The sequence below is a fragment of the Wickerhamomyces ciferrii genome, contig 00148 (genome assembly GCF_000313485.1).
Source record: "Wickerhamomyces ciferrii WGS project CAIF00000000 data, strain NRRL Y-1031 F-60-10, contig 00148, whole genome shotgun sequence".
Lineage (NCBI taxonomy): Eukaryota > Fungi > Ascomycota > Saccharomycetes > Phaffomycetales > Wickerhamomycetaceae > Hansenula > Hansenula ciferrii.
The window spans coordinates 182-17,026 of NW_011887592.1; the positions used below are offsets into that span (position 1 = coordinate 182).

The 16,845-nt window shown below is 31.4% G+C and overlaps 7 protein-coding genes across 7 annotated transcripts; 3 read left to right on the plus strand and 4 right to left on the minus strand.

Moving 5' to 3' along the window:
* Positions 1 to 2,414: 2,414 nt before the first annotated feature.
* On the plus strand, positions 2,415 to 3,938 carry HGT1A (sugar porter family MFS transporter; the record flags this gene model as incomplete). Its single annotated transcript, XM_011275186.1, has 1 exon — positions 2,415 to 3,938. The coding sequence occupies one exon, from the start codon at positions 2,415 to 2,417 to the stop codon at positions 3,936 to 3,938; it is 1,524 nt and encodes a 507-aa protein (XP_011273488.1).
* Positions 3,939 to 4,203: 265 nt separating this feature from the next.
* RPN10 (proteasome regulatory particle base subunit RPN10) lies at positions 4,204 to 5,049 on the minus strand (the record flags this gene model as incomplete). The annotated part of the gene is made up of 1 exon (XM_011275187.1): positions 4,204 to 5,049. The coding sequence occupies one exon, from the start codon at positions 5,047 to 5,049 to the stop codon at positions 4,204 to 4,206; it is 846 nt and encodes a 281-aa protein (XP_011273489.1).
* A 341-nt stretch (positions 5,050 to 5,390) lies between these two features.
* IML1 (GTPase-activating protein IML1) lies at positions 5,391 to 9,599 on the plus strand (the record flags this gene model as incomplete). Its single annotated transcript, XM_011275188.1, has 1 exon — positions 5,391 to 9,599. The coding sequence occupies one exon, from the start codon at positions 5,391 to 5,393 to the stop codon at positions 9,597 to 9,599; it is 4,209 nt and encodes a 1,402-aa protein (XP_011273490.1).
* A 389-nt stretch (positions 9,600 to 9,988) lies between these two features.
* On the plus strand, positions 9,989 to 11,599 carry BN7_4171 (uncharacterized protein; the record flags this gene model as incomplete). Its single annotated transcript, XM_011275189.1, has 1 exon — positions 9,989 to 11,599. One exon carries the CDS (start codon positions 9,989 to 9,991, stop codon positions 11,597 to 11,599), a length of 1,611 nt encoding a protein of 536 aa, XP_011273491.1.
* A 236-nt stretch (positions 11,600 to 11,835) lies between these two features.
* Positions 11,836 to 14,314, minus strand: HOM6 (homoserine dehydrogenase; the record flags this gene model as incomplete). Its single annotated transcript, XM_011275190.1, has 2 exons — positions 11,836 to 12,890; positions 13,213 to 14,314. 2 exons carry the CDS (start codon positions 14,312 to 14,314, stop codon positions 11,836 to 11,838), a joined length of 2,157 nt encoding a protein of 718 aa, XP_011273492.1.
* A 245-nt stretch (positions 14,315 to 14,559) lies between these two features.
* On the minus strand, positions 14,560 to 15,423 carry BN7_4173 (uncharacterized protein; the record flags this gene model as incomplete). Its single annotated transcript, XM_011275191.1, has 2 exons — positions 14,560 to 15,275; positions 15,372 to 15,423. The coding sequence occupies 2 exons, from the start codon at positions 15,421 to 15,423 to the stop codon at positions 14,560 to 14,562; spliced, it is 768 nt and encodes a 255-aa protein (XP_011273493.1).
* A 179-nt stretch (positions 15,424 to 15,602) lies between these two features.
* BN7_4174 (putative kynurenine formamidase) lies at positions 15,603 to 16,580 on the minus strand (the record flags this gene model as incomplete). Its single annotated transcript, XM_011275192.1, has 1 exon — positions 15,603 to 16,580. One exon carries the CDS (start codon positions 16,578 to 16,580, stop codon positions 15,603 to 15,605), a length of 978 nt encoding a protein of 325 aa, XP_011273494.1.
* Positions 16,581 to 16,845: the final 265 nt, after the last annotated feature.

Here is a 16,845-nt window from a genome sequence, read left to right on the forward strand (position 1 = left end):
GGTATGGATCAATGTGCTTCAATTTATGGTGGTAAAAACAAGGCATTATTAGTTCAATTTAAACCACAATTAGGAGGTTTCCAATTTTCATTACCAATTTTAAAACCAAATGATCTTGTTTTTTTAGTTACAAATTCATTAGTTGAAGCAAATAAACATGAAACTGCACCTGTTAATTATAATCTAAGAGCTGTTGAAGCTGCAGTTAGTGCAGAGATTTTAGCATTTAAATTCAAAATTAACTTAACACCTGATTCAAATTTACAAACTGGTACAATCCGTGGATTTTTAGATGATTATTTTGAAAAAATTAAAGGAAAAGATAAATGGGATGGTAAAGACATATATGTTGGTAGTGAAAGATTAGGTGGATTATTAGAATTGATTGAAAACTTATTTACCAAAGAGGAAAAGATTGGTTTTACTACTGAAGAAGCAGCAGCAGCTGTTGGATTAACTTTAGATGAATTTCAACAAAAATTCTTATTCAAATTCCCAGTTAAATATGAAAAATTAAAAATTTATCAAAGAACAAATCATATTTTAGCAGATTCTAAAAGAGTTTTAGATACTTTGAAAATTTTAGAAGATGCAAATACTAAACCAATTGAAGATTCTCAAACGTCTGAAGAATTTTTAAATAAAATTGGATTATTGTTTCAAGCTTCACAAAAATCTAATCAATATTTAATGGAAAATTCTAAACCACAATGTGATGAATTAGTTTCAATTGCACTTAAAAATGGTTCATATGGTTCAAGAGTTACAGGTGCCGGATTTGGTGGTTCAATAGTTCATTTAACTACAAGTGATAAAGTTGAAGGATTAATTGAAGCATTAAGAAAGAATTATTATAACAAACATTTACCAAACTTAACTAAAGATGAATTATCAGATGCTATTTTAGTTTCTAAACCATCAACAGGAAGTTGTATAGTGGAATTATAATGAGAATATCATGTGTGTACTCTTGATTTAAGTTTATTCATGTCTGTATAGATTATAAATTAATAAATGTATGAGATTGTTGATATCTAGATGAACTTGTAGAAACAATATCATGTTATTGTTATATTATGATGATTAAATTGACGTATAGTGTATACTGAATGTGATCAGTAATGGGCCATGAAGATGTAACTATACAACGTGTCGACTGACTAATATACCAAATGGTTCCACATTTCAAACATCATACGACTAATGAATCAAAAGATAGTCTTGGAAGTGAATACCAAACAATACTCTAAAGAATATGGCATCTTCAATAATAATATTAGCTATACCTTTAATACTCGGCGCTTCCGGGTTTTGACCTGAATTCTGGAGTGCATTAAAATCACCAAATCTAGAACCGTCAAGCGGCAGCAAGCCATGGACACGGGACAGCGATGCATCCTGGACAAATAAGAATACGTCACACTACATTACAAACAGTAAAACTTATACAAACAATAAAATCACCAGCTAAAATTTAATTTTATTGTTTTAATTGGCTCACGGAACAATTTGGTAAAACATTCCCGGTCAAACTAACTCGATAGGCAACAAATTTTGATTACGCCACCAGTTTTCAATTCCCTTCTTTTAAAAAAACAGCACCCCACAAATGAAATCATGACTCAAGTAATACGAGCGGTTGAAAACACCAAAGAAGCACAAAACAACATATCAACAAAGAATTTGATAGTTAAAGGGTATATCAATATGGTTCACGGATCATCTATTAGTATTAGATATATACATCAACTTGTTCAACGGTGGCCAAGTGACACCAAGTAATTCTAGTGTTTTTTCAAGCAACTTTATTATTCCGGTGCTCCACTAGGTAAATCAAAATACATACCATCGCTTTAAATGGCCAGCCTTTACAAAAGTTTTTTTTACCAGCTGTACCCCGTTCTACTTTTACGAAAATGATCATTTGAAACAATTTTGTCCGTAAAATAGTATTGATCTAACTAAAAATTACCTAAAAAAGAGTTAAAATAGCTGGAAAATCTGTTACTCCGCGTTGCATGAAACGTAAATACTCTTACTTTATATTATTTTTGGGCAAGTCACCCCAGTTTATAATAAATTATAATCATGTAATAATCTTTCACCTTGTACGCGTATTTAAATCGATGAAAATCCTCTAATTTGTTGTACATCAGTTATATTACTTTGTTTACCTTCTTCATAAAAACAAAGTATTATATTTCTTATTCATCAACAATATGGGTATTGAATCAAAAGCCTACGGGCCTGCTTTAAGACTTAGAACTTTCTTAGATGCGTTCCCAAATTTAACAAATGTTGTGGTTATTTGTATGATTTCATGTATATCAGGTTTAATGGTGAGTGTACTTCAATTTAAATTCATTTTGAAATCAATACTAACAATACTATAGTTTGGTGTGGATATATCGTCCATGAGTGCTTTCCTTTCTCATAAATCTTATTTGAAATTTTTCAATTCACCAGATTCTGATTTACAAGGTTTTATCACTGCTGCAATGTCATTAGGTTCCTTTTTCGGTTCTTTAGCTTCTTCATTTGTCTCTGAACCTTTTGGTAGAAGAGCTGCTTTATTATGTTGTGCATTCTTTTGGTGTGTTGGTGCTGCAATTCAATCATCATCTCAAAATGTTGCACAATTGATTATTGGTCGTATTATTTCAGGTTTTGGTGTTGGATTTGGTTCTTCAGTTGCTCCAATTTATGGTTCTGAATTAGCTCCAAGAAAAATTAGAGGTTTTATTGGTGGGTTATTTCAATTTTCTGTTACTTTAGGTATCTTGATTATGTTTTATATCTGTTTTGGTTGTGGTAAAATTGATGGTACTGCTTCATTTAGAATTGCTTGGGGTATTCAAATTGTTCCAGGTTTGTTATTATTTATTGGTGTTTTTTTCATTCCAGAATCTCCAAGATGGTTAGCTAAAAATGGTTTATGGGATGAATGTGAAACTATTGTTGCAAATATTCAAGCTAAAGGTAATCGTGAAGATGCTGATGTTCAAATTGAAATTTCTGAAATTAAAGAACAATTATTAATTGATGAACATGTTAAAGATTTCACTTATGGTGATTTATTTAAAAAAAAATATATTCAAAGAACTTTTACTGCAATTTTTGCTCAAATTTGGCAACAATTAACTGGTATGAATGTTATGATGTATTATATCGTTTATATTTTTGAAATGGCTGGTTATTCAGGTGATGCTAATTTAGTTGCTTCATCAATTCAATATGTTTTAAACACTTGTACCACTGTTCCTGCTTTATATTTCTTGGATAAATTAGGTAGAAGACCAGTTTTATTATTTGGTGCTGCTGCTATGATGGCTTTCCAATTTGCTGTTGCTGGTTTATTAGCAACTTATTCTGAACCAATTGCAAATTATAATGGTTCTGATACTGTTAAAATTAGAATTCCAAAATCTGAAGGTGGTGCTGCTAAAGGTGTTATTGCTTGTTGTTATTTATTTGTTTGTTCTTTTGCTACTTCATGGGGTGTTGGTATTTGGTTATATGTTTCTGAAATGTGGGGTGATAATGTTTCAAGACAAAGAGGTACTGCTTTAGCTACTTCTGCTAATTGGATTTTCAATTTTGCAATTGCAATGTTTACTCCATCAGCTTTTAAAAATATTACATGGAAAACTTATTGTATTTATGCAACATTTTGTGCTTGTATGTTTGTTCATGTTTTCTTTGGATTCCCAGAAACTAGAGGTAGAAGATTGGAAGAAATTGCTCAAATTTGGGAAGATAAAGTTCCAGCTTGGAGATCTGGTTCATGGCAACCAAGAGTTCCATTATTATCTGATAAACAATTGGAAGAAAAATTGTCTGTTCAACATAATGAAGGTGGTTTAATTCAATCTGATCAAACTTCTGGTAATGAAAAGGAAATTGTTGAACATGTTCCAGCTAAAAATGAAACTGTTTAATTAATATCTAAATTGAATTTAGTATATATCACAAAACTTATGAATTGATTTCATGGACAAATATACCTGGTTATAATTATAGTATATAATATGATCATTGTTTTCTTGCTTTTAATAATTTTAATGCCAATTATATGATATGAATTTAATTGTTTTTTGTAGAACAAAATCAAAAAGGCCTACCGTTGTACAACTAAATACCTAAATCCTACATTGATCTTATTCATAACTTTGAAAATCTTGTGTATTTTATAAAAACAAAAATCTATTTAGCATCTTCCATATTCGTATCACCATCATTATTATTGTTATTTTCATTTGAATCACCATTATCTCCAGTAGTGGTTTCATTAATACTTTCTAAAGTTTCTGGTTGATCTCTTTGTTGTTGTTCTCTAGCTTGTCTTGCTTGTTCTTCTTCTAATGATAAACGTAATGCTAAGGCTAAATCTGGATCCATATTTGGATCAGCACCAAAATCAAATCCATCACCGCCAACATCACCAGAACCTCCTTGGCCTCCAAATGCATCATCTTCACCAACAATGATTGGAGATGATCCTATCACTTCATAAAGTAATCTATCACTTGGTGGTGCTGTTACTAAATGACTATTATCATGAGAATTTACTATTGAAATGAATTTTTCTAATTTTGATGTATTGACACTTTCTTCACCATAATTAATAAAATCTATGGCAATATTATTCTTCTTCATTTTTTTAGCTAATTTTTCCAATTCTTTTTCAGATTCTTTAATTGGAGAACCAACAAATGCAATAATTCTTTGATGTTGAACTTTATTTTGACGATGTTTTAAAGCTAATGCAGCAACTTGAATACTAGTTGCAAAATGTAATGAGCCATGAATTTTGGTTTCATGGATACCACTTAGAAGTTTACCAAAATCAGCAGTCAATGTTGATAAGATTTGAGGACCATCACCACCTGAAGCCAATAGCCCAACAGTGTTTTCAGGATTTGAATTGGTCTTTGCATGAAATATTAAATCAACACCATCTAATTGTGCTTCGAATCTATTGGTCAAATAATCCCCATTTCTGGTGAATTCTGAGTTGTCAATGACAATCATAGTAGCTTCCAACACCATTGTGAACTGTTAGTTTTCTTCTTTTGTTGATATTCCTCTGAGAATATAAGACAATGGAATACAATTGTCTGGTTTCGTTGATGTTTGATGTTTGATGTTGATGGATTCAGTTCCAATTTCGGTGGCGGTTTATTAGATTTTTGAAAATATCAACAAGAATTCGCGGAAATCAATTCTGTGTGTCTCCAACCGATTTTGGTTTTTGGCCCTTTCAGCATATTTGATGAATAACATCATCATATAAACAAAATGCTTTGAAGATTGTTTTGTGATATCAGAGCACTAGAGCGTCGTTTGGTGGAGTTTAGGCCTTGAATAACATTTTGTTGAGGATGAGTCGAATGCACTCGGGTGAATTGACTTTGAGAACCGTTAAAAGAGGCGGGAATAATGTACTTACGATTGAAAGTGATAACTTGAAGCATCGTTCAAGTGAAAGGTCAAATGAATTCAGAAATCAAAGACGTCAAAGTGTTCATACTCCAAGTATAGGCCCTTCATACTTTGATCAGCCTGTGCCCTTGGCTGCAGGGTTTCATGATACAAGATCTTCAACTGATGCTGTGTGCATAGATGTTCAATCTTTACCAGGTGCTAAAGAAGGTGATGTTGCAGAATTGATTACAAGTGGAGAAAACAAGAAAAAATTGTTATTTATTGTGAAAAATATGAACGATGAAATGATTAGACGTTCTAAAAATTTTCAAGTGTCAATTTTGTCAGGTACATTACAAAATTTATTAGATATATCATCAAGAAGTCCAGTTACTGTTAAATTGAAGGATAAACAACAAGTTGAGTTAGATTTAGTAGAACTTCATATCAGAGATATTTCACTGACAAGAGGTGATATGTGGGAAATTGCTTCACTGATGGTGGGGACTTGTGCTTACAAAAATCAAAGGCTATCATTTTTCGAGGGTGTACGGTGTAATGTTAATGCCTTATATAATGATGGTAAAAAATTATTTTCAGGTTATATTGGTGATAACACAAAAGTTATTTTCAGATCAGAATCTGCTAAGCTGGTATTTTTAATCCAAATCACAGAGGAAATGTATCATTTTGAAGAAGATGGTGAATTGATGTATCATAAAGTTGTTAACTCTTTGTTTCCAAAGATTTTCAAAAAATGGAGAGAAGAAGGTACACATCATTTGATAACAATTGTATTTGTTGCAAATGTTGACTCATCAGAAAATTCATGGCTTGACCTGAAAGATGGTGAATGTGCTAAAAATTCAAGAGATTTTTACAGAGTAGTGGTTGATCAAGTTAATATCGTTCATTGGAATGAAATTATGATTTCATTACGTTACGAATTTGCAAATTTTAAAAAATATGTCATGGAACATCAATTAAAACAAGATAAATCATCAAGAAGTAGATTTTTACCTATAATAAAAGCTGATATACTTAATACAATTAACTTATCAACAACTCTTGTCATTGATAGATTTAGAGATCCTGATCTAAGACATACAACAACACATTTCATAGTTATTAGTCCTGGTAATGGTATTTATGATGTTGAATATGATGACTTACTTGAAACCGGTAAAAGATTGCTGAATACTGAAATATCCGTGGATATTATTTGTTTAGCTCAACCTGCTTTACATGTTACCCCGTTATTTAGGTATAGAGATAAATATGGGAATTTACATCATTGTGTTCCTGGCTGGATTGATATTTCCTTTTGGAGTGATAGAAGTTCTAGAGAGAGTCAATGGATACCAAAGACTAAGATTTACGAATTACAGATGATGGGTATCATGGAAAATGAGTTAAGTGCAGTAACAGTGGAACATTTAAATCCTGTTGTGAAATCACAAATCAATTCAATTGTTGATTTAATGGATGATTATGATAATAACATTTTCAGTGCAGATTCTGCTCAGCGTCCCGAGTTGACACAAAATAATAGTATGAGAAGCTTACAACCAAAAAGAAAGGATTCAACACTTTTCTGGAAGATTACAAATGCTTCTGCTACAAAATCAGAGCCTATTACTACAGCAGAACCAACATTCAGTGTATCAAGAAGTGCTGTTAGCTCATTACAACAGATTGGTAAAACTGAATCAAGAGATAGTAGTAAAAGATCAACTGGTGGAGATACATCATCATTATTTTCTAGACCACCAACACCAAAAAGAATTCCTATTTCAAGACCATTATCAGCATCATCAAATAATTTTAGAACATCCAGTAATCAAGCACAAAAATCTCAAGGTCTTTCAAGCTCTCCTATTTCAGAAACTTCCAATACACCACAAAAGGAAAAAATAACTGCAGCTGATACTTTGAAAACTGTCATGTGGACGGAGATTGGTAATCCTTCGCAAAGTATAAATATTCACAAATTGAAAACTCTTAGTGTTGGTAAATGGCAAGATGTTTTCCCTAAAAATGTCAAAAGAAGAAAAATCAAGTGGAGATCATTGGTATCACCCTCAGAGCTACCTATATCAACGCCTTTATTTCCAACTGTTGATGACTTTGAAAATAATTTCACATTTCAAACGCACTCTATTTCACTGAGTCCTGAGCATGAAAAGTTTATGAACTCAAATGACTTGATGAGAGATATGATTCATTTAAGATTAGTATTGGGATTTCAAATTTGTTATGGCTCAAGAGTTGATAAAATTGAAAATAAGAGACAATCAGAAGGTAATGCTTCACTATTGATGAAATATTTGCCAAAATCCAATTTTAATGGTTTAAGAATATATATGTCTCTTGATGAAGAGATCCATAGAATTTCATGTGATTATAATGGTCTTGTGAATGTTCAAAGATATAATAGAATCCATAATGAAAACATGTTTAGAGATGTTGCTAAGAATGTTTTAATCAAAACAAGATATCAACTTGGATTTGGTCGTTATGAACCAGATCCAAATGTCGCTAAACCTAGATTGAATAATTGGAATCAATATGATCAGTTATTAGCCGGTTATGATGATGATGTTATTAAAGATAATAAGCTTATGAATAGGGTGAAATTTGTACTTTTACCAACTGAAGTTCCAAAAAGTACTTACTTAACAACATCTCATAATAATGATAAACCAGAACAACTAAGTGAAGAAGAAACAAGAGTTGAAGGTCTACGTAAATTAATTTCAACATTACATCGTGGAACATTTTCACCTGATAATAATTCGATTAGAAAAAAATCTAAAAAAGAGGAAATTTTCCCTGAAATTAATTTCTATACTGGTAATTTGGTTTCATTTTTAAAAGATCAAAATATTGTAATGGATGATGGTTCAGTAAGACAAAACTCTGTTGGAACACAGGTCTTAACCAAAGAGATTCCTACAAATCAATTGATACAAGAAATTCAAGGATCTAAAGGTATTAAACTTATAGATAGAAGATGGCATTGGAAAGTTCATTCTAATTGTTTCTTGGGTCTTGAATTGGTTAGTTGGTTGATTGAAAACTTTGAAGATATTAATACAAGAGAAGAAGCTGTTGAGTATGGTAATTTCTTATTAGACCAAGGTTTATTTGCTCATGTTGAGAAACGTCATAGATTTTTGGATGGTCATTATTTTTATCAAATTATTGAAGAATTTGTTTCTAAACCAGATTCTATAAATGAAACATTAAAGACACGTTCAAGAGGTAATTCAATCGGTTCCAAGAACTCCAAAATATCTGCAATTACACCTGTTATAGCACCACAAAGTGGACCTGGGGATAATACATCTATGAAGAAAACTAAATCAGAAGCTTCAGAATTGGTTGGAAATGGTAGTAAAAAAACTTATGTTTTGAGTAAAATGCTTAAATTTGATATTGATCCAAGTAGGAAATCATATAAAAGGGAAGTAATTACAGTTCATTATGATACTGTTCATAATCCAAATCATTGTTTCCATGTTAGAGTTGAATGGTTAACAGCTACACCCAAGTTGATTGATGATACAATCAATGGTTGGTCTAGAATGTGTGAAAGATATGGTTTGAAATTAGTTGAGACACCATGGAATGAATTGTGTGAAATTCCAAGATTAAGTCCATTTCATTCATTTGTTGATATTAAATTAGCTCTAAATCCATGGGAAGATAAAGAGTTTAACGTTTCTGATATTATTTCCAGGCATAAGTTTTACTATCATATTTACTTGCTAGAGTATTCTGGGTTTTTATTAGATAATAGGGCTTCATTATTTTTTAAAACTGAAGAAGAATTGGAAGTTTTATATTCATGGGGTAAACCACAATTTAAATATGCACAATATATTCATAAGACTGGTGCATATATTGCAGAGATTAGAGATACAGGTGATTTATTTTTAGCACCAAATAACAGACATTTAGCTCGTGTAAATGTGGGAAATGTTAGCTCTCAACAACAAGCACCAAGCTTCTTTTTGGATTCTCAAAAGATCATGCTAGAATTCAGGGCAACATGTCTTGATTCTTCTAGATTGAAAGAAGTATTTCTCAAAGCCAAAAACAGTTGGGTCTCTAGGGGTCAAGTAGATAGTGCAGTATTAAGTCCAATTCAAGATGATCTAACACTGTCATGATTAATTTAATGAACTAATTATTTATTTTATGTTTGAATAATTGTATATACTTTATTCGCTTTCCGGTGTCTACACTTACGCATATTCGGTGTATATATCAGTATGGCTTGAGCCTGGACCCTTTAAAATTAATTTTTGCTTATATTACGTCATCCTAAACAATATGAATTTCAATTTCCTTCTCCTCTTATCAATTTTTTATCTTTGTTTACAAGTTTCAAACATCACGATTGTTTTGACAGAATTATTTAAGCTTAGAGGGGGATTTAGATATGTATAAATACAGCGCTGGATCCATGAATTTTTGATTCTTGTTTCTTACTTTCCCTCCCAATGTCGCTCCTGATCTCAATTGATTGTTATTATACTGCTGCTATTTAATATACTCCATGACTTCCAGCTCCAATAAAAGCATCACCAAACCAGAAGAATTAGATCGCGGTTCATTCATTTATGATGTAAATAGAGGAGATATTATCGCCACCACAAATGATTATAGTGTTTTTGAAGATGAAAAATCACCTGAAGATTTCTCTGATGTTGATGAGAAAGCCGTGTTGAAAAAGATTGATTGGCACCTTTTACCAATCGTCTCTGTCTTGTATCTTTTAGCATACTTGGATCGTGGCAATATTGGTAATGCTAAAATTGAAGGTTTAACTGAGGATTTAGGGTTGACTGATAATCAATATAATATCTGTTTAACCATGTTTTTCATTCCTTATGCCCTATTTGAAGTTCCTTCAAACATTTTGTTGAAGAAAATCGGGAAACAATCAATTTATTTACCAACAATCATGTTGATTTGGGGTATAATTATGGTTACTATGGGTACAGTTAAAGGTTATCATGGATTATTAGTAACAAGATTATTTTTGGGTGTATTTGAATCAGGGTTGTTTCCAGGTATTTCATATGGATTGAGTATTTATTACTTGAGATCTGAATTACAACTTAGACAAGCTATGTTTTATAGTGCAGCTTCAATTGCAGGTGCCTTTTCAGGTTTATTAGCTTTTGCAATTGCCAAAATGCATGGTACGGGTGGTTATGAAGGCTGGAGATGGATTTTCATTTTGGAAGGTTTATTAACTGTGATTGTTGCTTTCGTTGTTTATTTCATTATGCCAGATTATCCTGATACTGCTAAATTCCTAACACCAAGAGAACGTAAATTTGTTTTGTGGAGATTAGCAAATGATAATACAATTAAAAATGATGAAATTGAAGTTCATTCTGAGTCTACTACATCATCAAGAAGATTTGCACCAGATCTTGGAATATTCAATGAAAAAGAACATGATATTACAATGAAACAAGCTTTCTTCACATCAGTAAAAGATTGGCAAATTTATTTCCATATTTTGAATTTTTTTGCAATTTGTGTTCCAACTTATGCAGTTGCATTGTTTTTACCAAGTGTTGTTAAAAATATGGGATATTCAAGTTCAAGAGCTCAGTTAATGACAATTCCAATTTATATTACTGCATCCATTAGTGCTATTATTCAAGGTTATTTCTCTGATAAATTTAGTATAAGATCATTGTTTATCTGTGGAAATTTGCTATTGGTTATTATTGGTTTCATCATGAATATTGTCGGTCAAGAAACTGGAACTCCTGGTGTTATCTATGCTGGTTGCTTTTTAGCAGTTTTGGGGCTTTATAGTTCATTCCCAGGTTGTACCACATGGTGTGCAAATAATTTAGCAAATTCAAGGAAAAGAGCTATTGCTATGGCGATTCAAATTGGAATTGGTAATTTTGGTGGTGCATTCTCTTCAAATTTTTATAAAACTGGTGCTTATACAATGGGTCATGGTTTATCATTGGGGTTTGCAGCTATGGGTATTGTTTCATCTACTGTCTTGGTCCTTAATTATAAACGAATCAATAAGAAACGTGAAAAGGATCTTTCAAATGGTAAATATGATGACACAACAGATGAAGAATTTTACAGAATGGGTGATAAATCACCATTTTTCAAATATAAATGTTGAAAGCTTGGTTGTATAATTACACTGTTTGATCACATGTCAACGAATAGCAGATATTTACCTTTATTTATTATTTATTTATTTATTCTGATTTATTATTTATTATGATTGATGTGATTTATTTTATTTGCTAAGTTTATCTGGTATTCACAGCTAAAATAGCTATATTAAATCTTGCTGTAGATTTTACTACAAACACATAACAAAGTACTCAAGTGCATATATTTTCAGAGTATAACCTATTTGGCAATTCTTTGAGCAATCTTAATAGTATCAGCTAAAACACCTGCAGCAGTAACATCTGCACCTGCACCTGCACCTTGAACAATTAATGGATTTTGATAACGTTTTGTCTTAATTGAAATAACATTATCAGAACCTTTTAATGAAGCAAATGGATGAGAATAATCGTATTTTTCAACACCAACTGAAACAAGTTTATTTGGAATATCAACTTTACCAACAAATCTTAAAACTTTATTTTCTTTAGCAGCTTCATCTTTTAAGTTTTGTAATTCATGATCATAATTTGGTAATTTTTCTAAAAATCCTGAAGCTGATTCAACAGATTCTAAATCTTTTGGAATTAATGATTGAACTGGGAATGAAGTTGGTGATTCAACTTCAGAACCTGATAATCTAGCAACAATGGTAACTTTTCTAGCAACATCTAACCCATTTAAATCATCTCTTGGATCTGGTTCGGTATAACCTAATTCTTTGGCAACTTTAACAATATCTGAAAATTTAACATCTTTTGGATCAGCAGTTGAATATTCATTGAAAATATAAGATAAAGTACCTGAGAAAATACCTTCAATTTTTTCAACTTCATCTCCAGTACCAACTAAATCATTAATAGTACCAATGATTGGTAAACCAGCACCAACAGTGGCTTCATGATAAACTAAACCAGCATTTTCACCTTGAGCATTTGTGAATAATTCTTTCCATGATTTCAAATCACTTGAGAAACCTTTTTTATTTGGAGTAGCAATTGAAATACCATTTTTAACTAACTCAGCATATGAAGAAGAAATTGTACCATCTGAAGTGTTATCAACTAAAATAGTTGGTAATGGAGATTTAGTTAGATATTCAACTAAACCTTCAGTTGATAAGTTTTTATCGGTCAAATTTTCAGTTAATTGTTTCCAGTTAGAGATGTCTAATGGTTTATAGTCTTTTGAAATGACTGAACCTTTACCTCTGGCAATTAAAATAACATTATAAGTAATTTGTGATTTTAAAGCTTGAAGTTGGTTAAGGAAAGAAGAACCGACAACACCGGTACCTGGAATTATTAATGTTAGATTTTCATTCCAATGTGTTTCAAGTTGTTGTTAACTTACCAATGATAGCAAGATTGACTGATTTGGCCATTTTGTATGAGATTTCAATGTTCAATTGAATATTAGTTTGAAGGGTATAAAAGATGATTCAAAGAAAAGTGTTGAAATTTCCGTGAAAATTATGTCATTTTCCCGAACGTTACGCAGCCCTGTGAAGAAACGCTTAATACTATTCTACATGTAATCCACAGCGAAGACGATGGTTTGTCAATTTTGTATTTTTGAAGATTGTTTTATGTCTATTCTATTCAATAAATTATGTACTCTCTTCGTCTTTCGAAAGAAAGGCTAATTTCCAGTGCTTCCCCATTGACCGTATCGATTTCGGAAGTTTAGCATTGATCTCTGATAATCTCTCAATTGTAGCATCTAAAATGAAATCTTCAGTGTCGACAATTTCAATTTCACCTCTATTTGTTCTCTCTTCCTCGATTTCTTTTGGATCTTTGGTATAATATAGCTTCATACTGTTTTTCAAAATTCCAATATCCTTCACAACAACATCAAGTCCGATATTAAAGACCCAAATAAGTATGGATTTAGTCTCTTCAATATTTTTGAATTCAATGATTCGAGTAGCACTTCCATTAACATTCTCTAATATAGTTTCCATTGTTTGATAATATGGTTTATATATCTCATTCCCTTTGTTATGTGACAATTTTAGATTCCAATAAAATAAACGATCTAAATTTTCTTTATTTTTGGGATCCTCACATGATTCACCAATAAAAGTTTCACAATTCTTACATTTCAATTTAAATTCATCCTTGATAAGTTTATGATTATCATCTTCAAAATTGATTGCGATATAAAAAGGTCCAGTTAAAATTCCATTTTGTTTGGGTTTAAACTGTTTAAATTTATCTAAAACTAGTGGTGAATCATCAGTCTCTGGTTTATGACAATGCCAGAAATCCATCATTTCAGCCCACAATGAAGAAGGCATATCTAAAACAGTCTCTATATCATTTGAATTTAATAATTTGTAATCACATTTAATACAATTGAATGAATATTTCCCGATTTTCCTTTTAAGATATGTTGAATTCCATTTATAATTTGTTGACATAGTCATGGATTGATTTGTTGATCTATCCAATTTGATATCGGCCAGAGGTAACCTTATACTTATTATATTGCCTCTTTTTAAAATACATTGTGTGATATTGGGTATTTGTGGTACATCTGATGGTAAAGGAATGTAAAATGGTGAATCATAATCTTTCATTAAGAGTTTGATCAATTTAGAATCAACTTGAGATATTGTGATAATTTCAGGGGTTTTTGAAGAGTCCTCTTCCTCCAAGACGATTGACAGACTCCTTATTCTTGATAATAGTTCTGTATAATAGTTTAATGTCATATTGATGGATTATTTTTTTTGTTGGTAACAATAATTCAAATCTCGAGAAGCTGATCTGCTTATATTTTTTTTTGGATTTTTTCAATACCATCGGAAAAATGAGAGACACATTCGGAAAAATGAAAAGATAGTATTATAAAGAATAATTTAATATGAAAAACAAGCAATTAATTATTAGAATTTATACAATATAAAATACATACTTATGAAAGCATCCAAGAATGCAAAATAGCCCATTCACCAAATTACCAAAATAACAAATCATTCGAACCATCTTCTTGATCATTACTTAAAAACAAAACACCTTCGTCATACTCAAACGATACACCATCTTTATTAAGATCTTTATCTGTTACGAATCTTTGGATCTCAAAATGATTTTTTTCTTGTTCATTCACATCATCTCTGTTACCTTTTGCATCATGTTTATCACTTGGACCACACCAGATATTATTGTTCCAACTTTTTGAAGGCCCAATAGCTAACCATCCAGTCCATTCTGTATCTGGTGGACTTATTGAAATACAAAGAACTTGTTCATTCTGCTCTAAAATATCATAGTGGAATATTGACCGGTGTAATAATTCAACAACATTCTCCATATCAGATCCTGATTTATCTAAATTATTTGGATTTTTACAACCATAACCTTTAGTTGAATAAGCATACCTTACACCTTGTATAGATCTATGACCATATCCACAAGATTGTTCCAATTTCCTATTAGCGATAATTTGAGATATAGCAGTTAAAAGATATAAAAGTACAGATACCCAAGGTGTAGCACCTCCAACAAAATTGATATTGCTATTCAACTCATGATAAATTTTGTCATCAGATATTTCCAAATACGCCTTCGTGGGTGATTGTAAAGTATTTGATGGATCTTTAGCTATATCCTTTGTAATATCATATTTCCAACCGGCATTTAATATAGCAATTGGTTTTATTTGACCTGAAACTGCGAGAAAGTTTGAACTGATTAGAATCATACATAATGTTAAATTTCTTCCCAAGTGAATCATTTATGACACTTGCTTTGAGGATGATGTGAAACCTAGATTTAAAAGGTACTTTGAGATATGGTTGAAGAGAGACAAAATCAACATTTTCAAATATACTTTATCCTCTTTAGTTTTTGCACAAACATACTTCTTTTCACTTCTTACTGCCGATTAGATCCTTGTAGTTGTTGAACAAGGCCTTGTTTGAAATTCGCGGGATAATAGGGATATTAGTGACACTATATCGTGGCAGACAGTATAATGATTTATTTCAATTCAAAGATCTATACATTTTCAGTGTCTTTAAGCACTTTGGTGATGTGTTCAAAGGCTTTTTCGTTATTCAAAGGTCCCCCATGTAAACCATAGTCATTTAAATGGAAATCGACTGGTAGTTTTGACTTGTAAAACCAGTTGATGAGGCTTGAAGGTTGTGATATGAAGATATGTTCATCGTTTATTGGGTGAAGAACAACATGTAAACCTTTGGGTTTAACTGTCTGGAACGGCTCTTTGATTATTGATGAGGTCGTCTGTAATGTTTCTGAATAATGTTCTTTAGAAACATGTGAGTCAAGTATATAAATGAATCCTTCAGTCCATTCCAGATCACCATTTTTTTCTAACTCTTCATGTTCTTTTAAAGCTAATGGAAGATCATAAATACCTGCTAAGTGGAAAGTATTGCACAGTTTTATAGAATACCATTCTTTTGAAAAATCATGAATAAAGTCCAAATTCTCTTGTTCGATGGATTTAGTGATTATCTTGTGTTTAACCAACTCTGATAAACCATGGGTAACTATTGGTATAAAATCAAGAATTTGAAATACTAAAGCAGCACCAACTGAATGTCCAGCGAGATGTAATTTAGATACTTTATAGTTGTTGAAGATGAATTGGATACCCTTAAGAACATCAATTAAATGGAAAGGTGCCTTAATATAAGTTTCTAAAGAATCAGGTCTACCGTAATCACTCAATATTGAAGCTGAAGTTCTGTAATCAACACTGAAATAGTTTGCCTTAAAGTCAACTTTTTCTACCAATGGAACAAAATCATTTGGATGTCTTCTATGGTTTACCCAGCCACCTCCATGAATTGTGATTACTGTTTCTTTTACTTCGGGGTCATATTTGTAGCACTCGACAAATTGCTTATAATGAGGCCCCCATATATGCTTTATTGGGTGTTTAGTAGACGCTGTCAATGTCATAATATCGAATGAGTTGTAGCATTGTTGATCTAAATCTATTTTCATGGACTCTGTGTATCTTTTATAGCTTCAAATTATTCACTTCATTGTGATCATTATATTGTGATCCTTATCTTTATCCCTTAACCCTTGACCCGTTCGAGGAAAAGCATAGCGAAAAGGTTGAAGTATGCAAAACATGAAAAATTTGAAATACTTTTTAAAGCTATACTACAAAGAATCTCAGACATACACTCAATCAATTAGATGGTAAGTTTAACTCATTTGCTACGTCTTGAAAAAATTAAAAAAGACAACAACTATAGATATA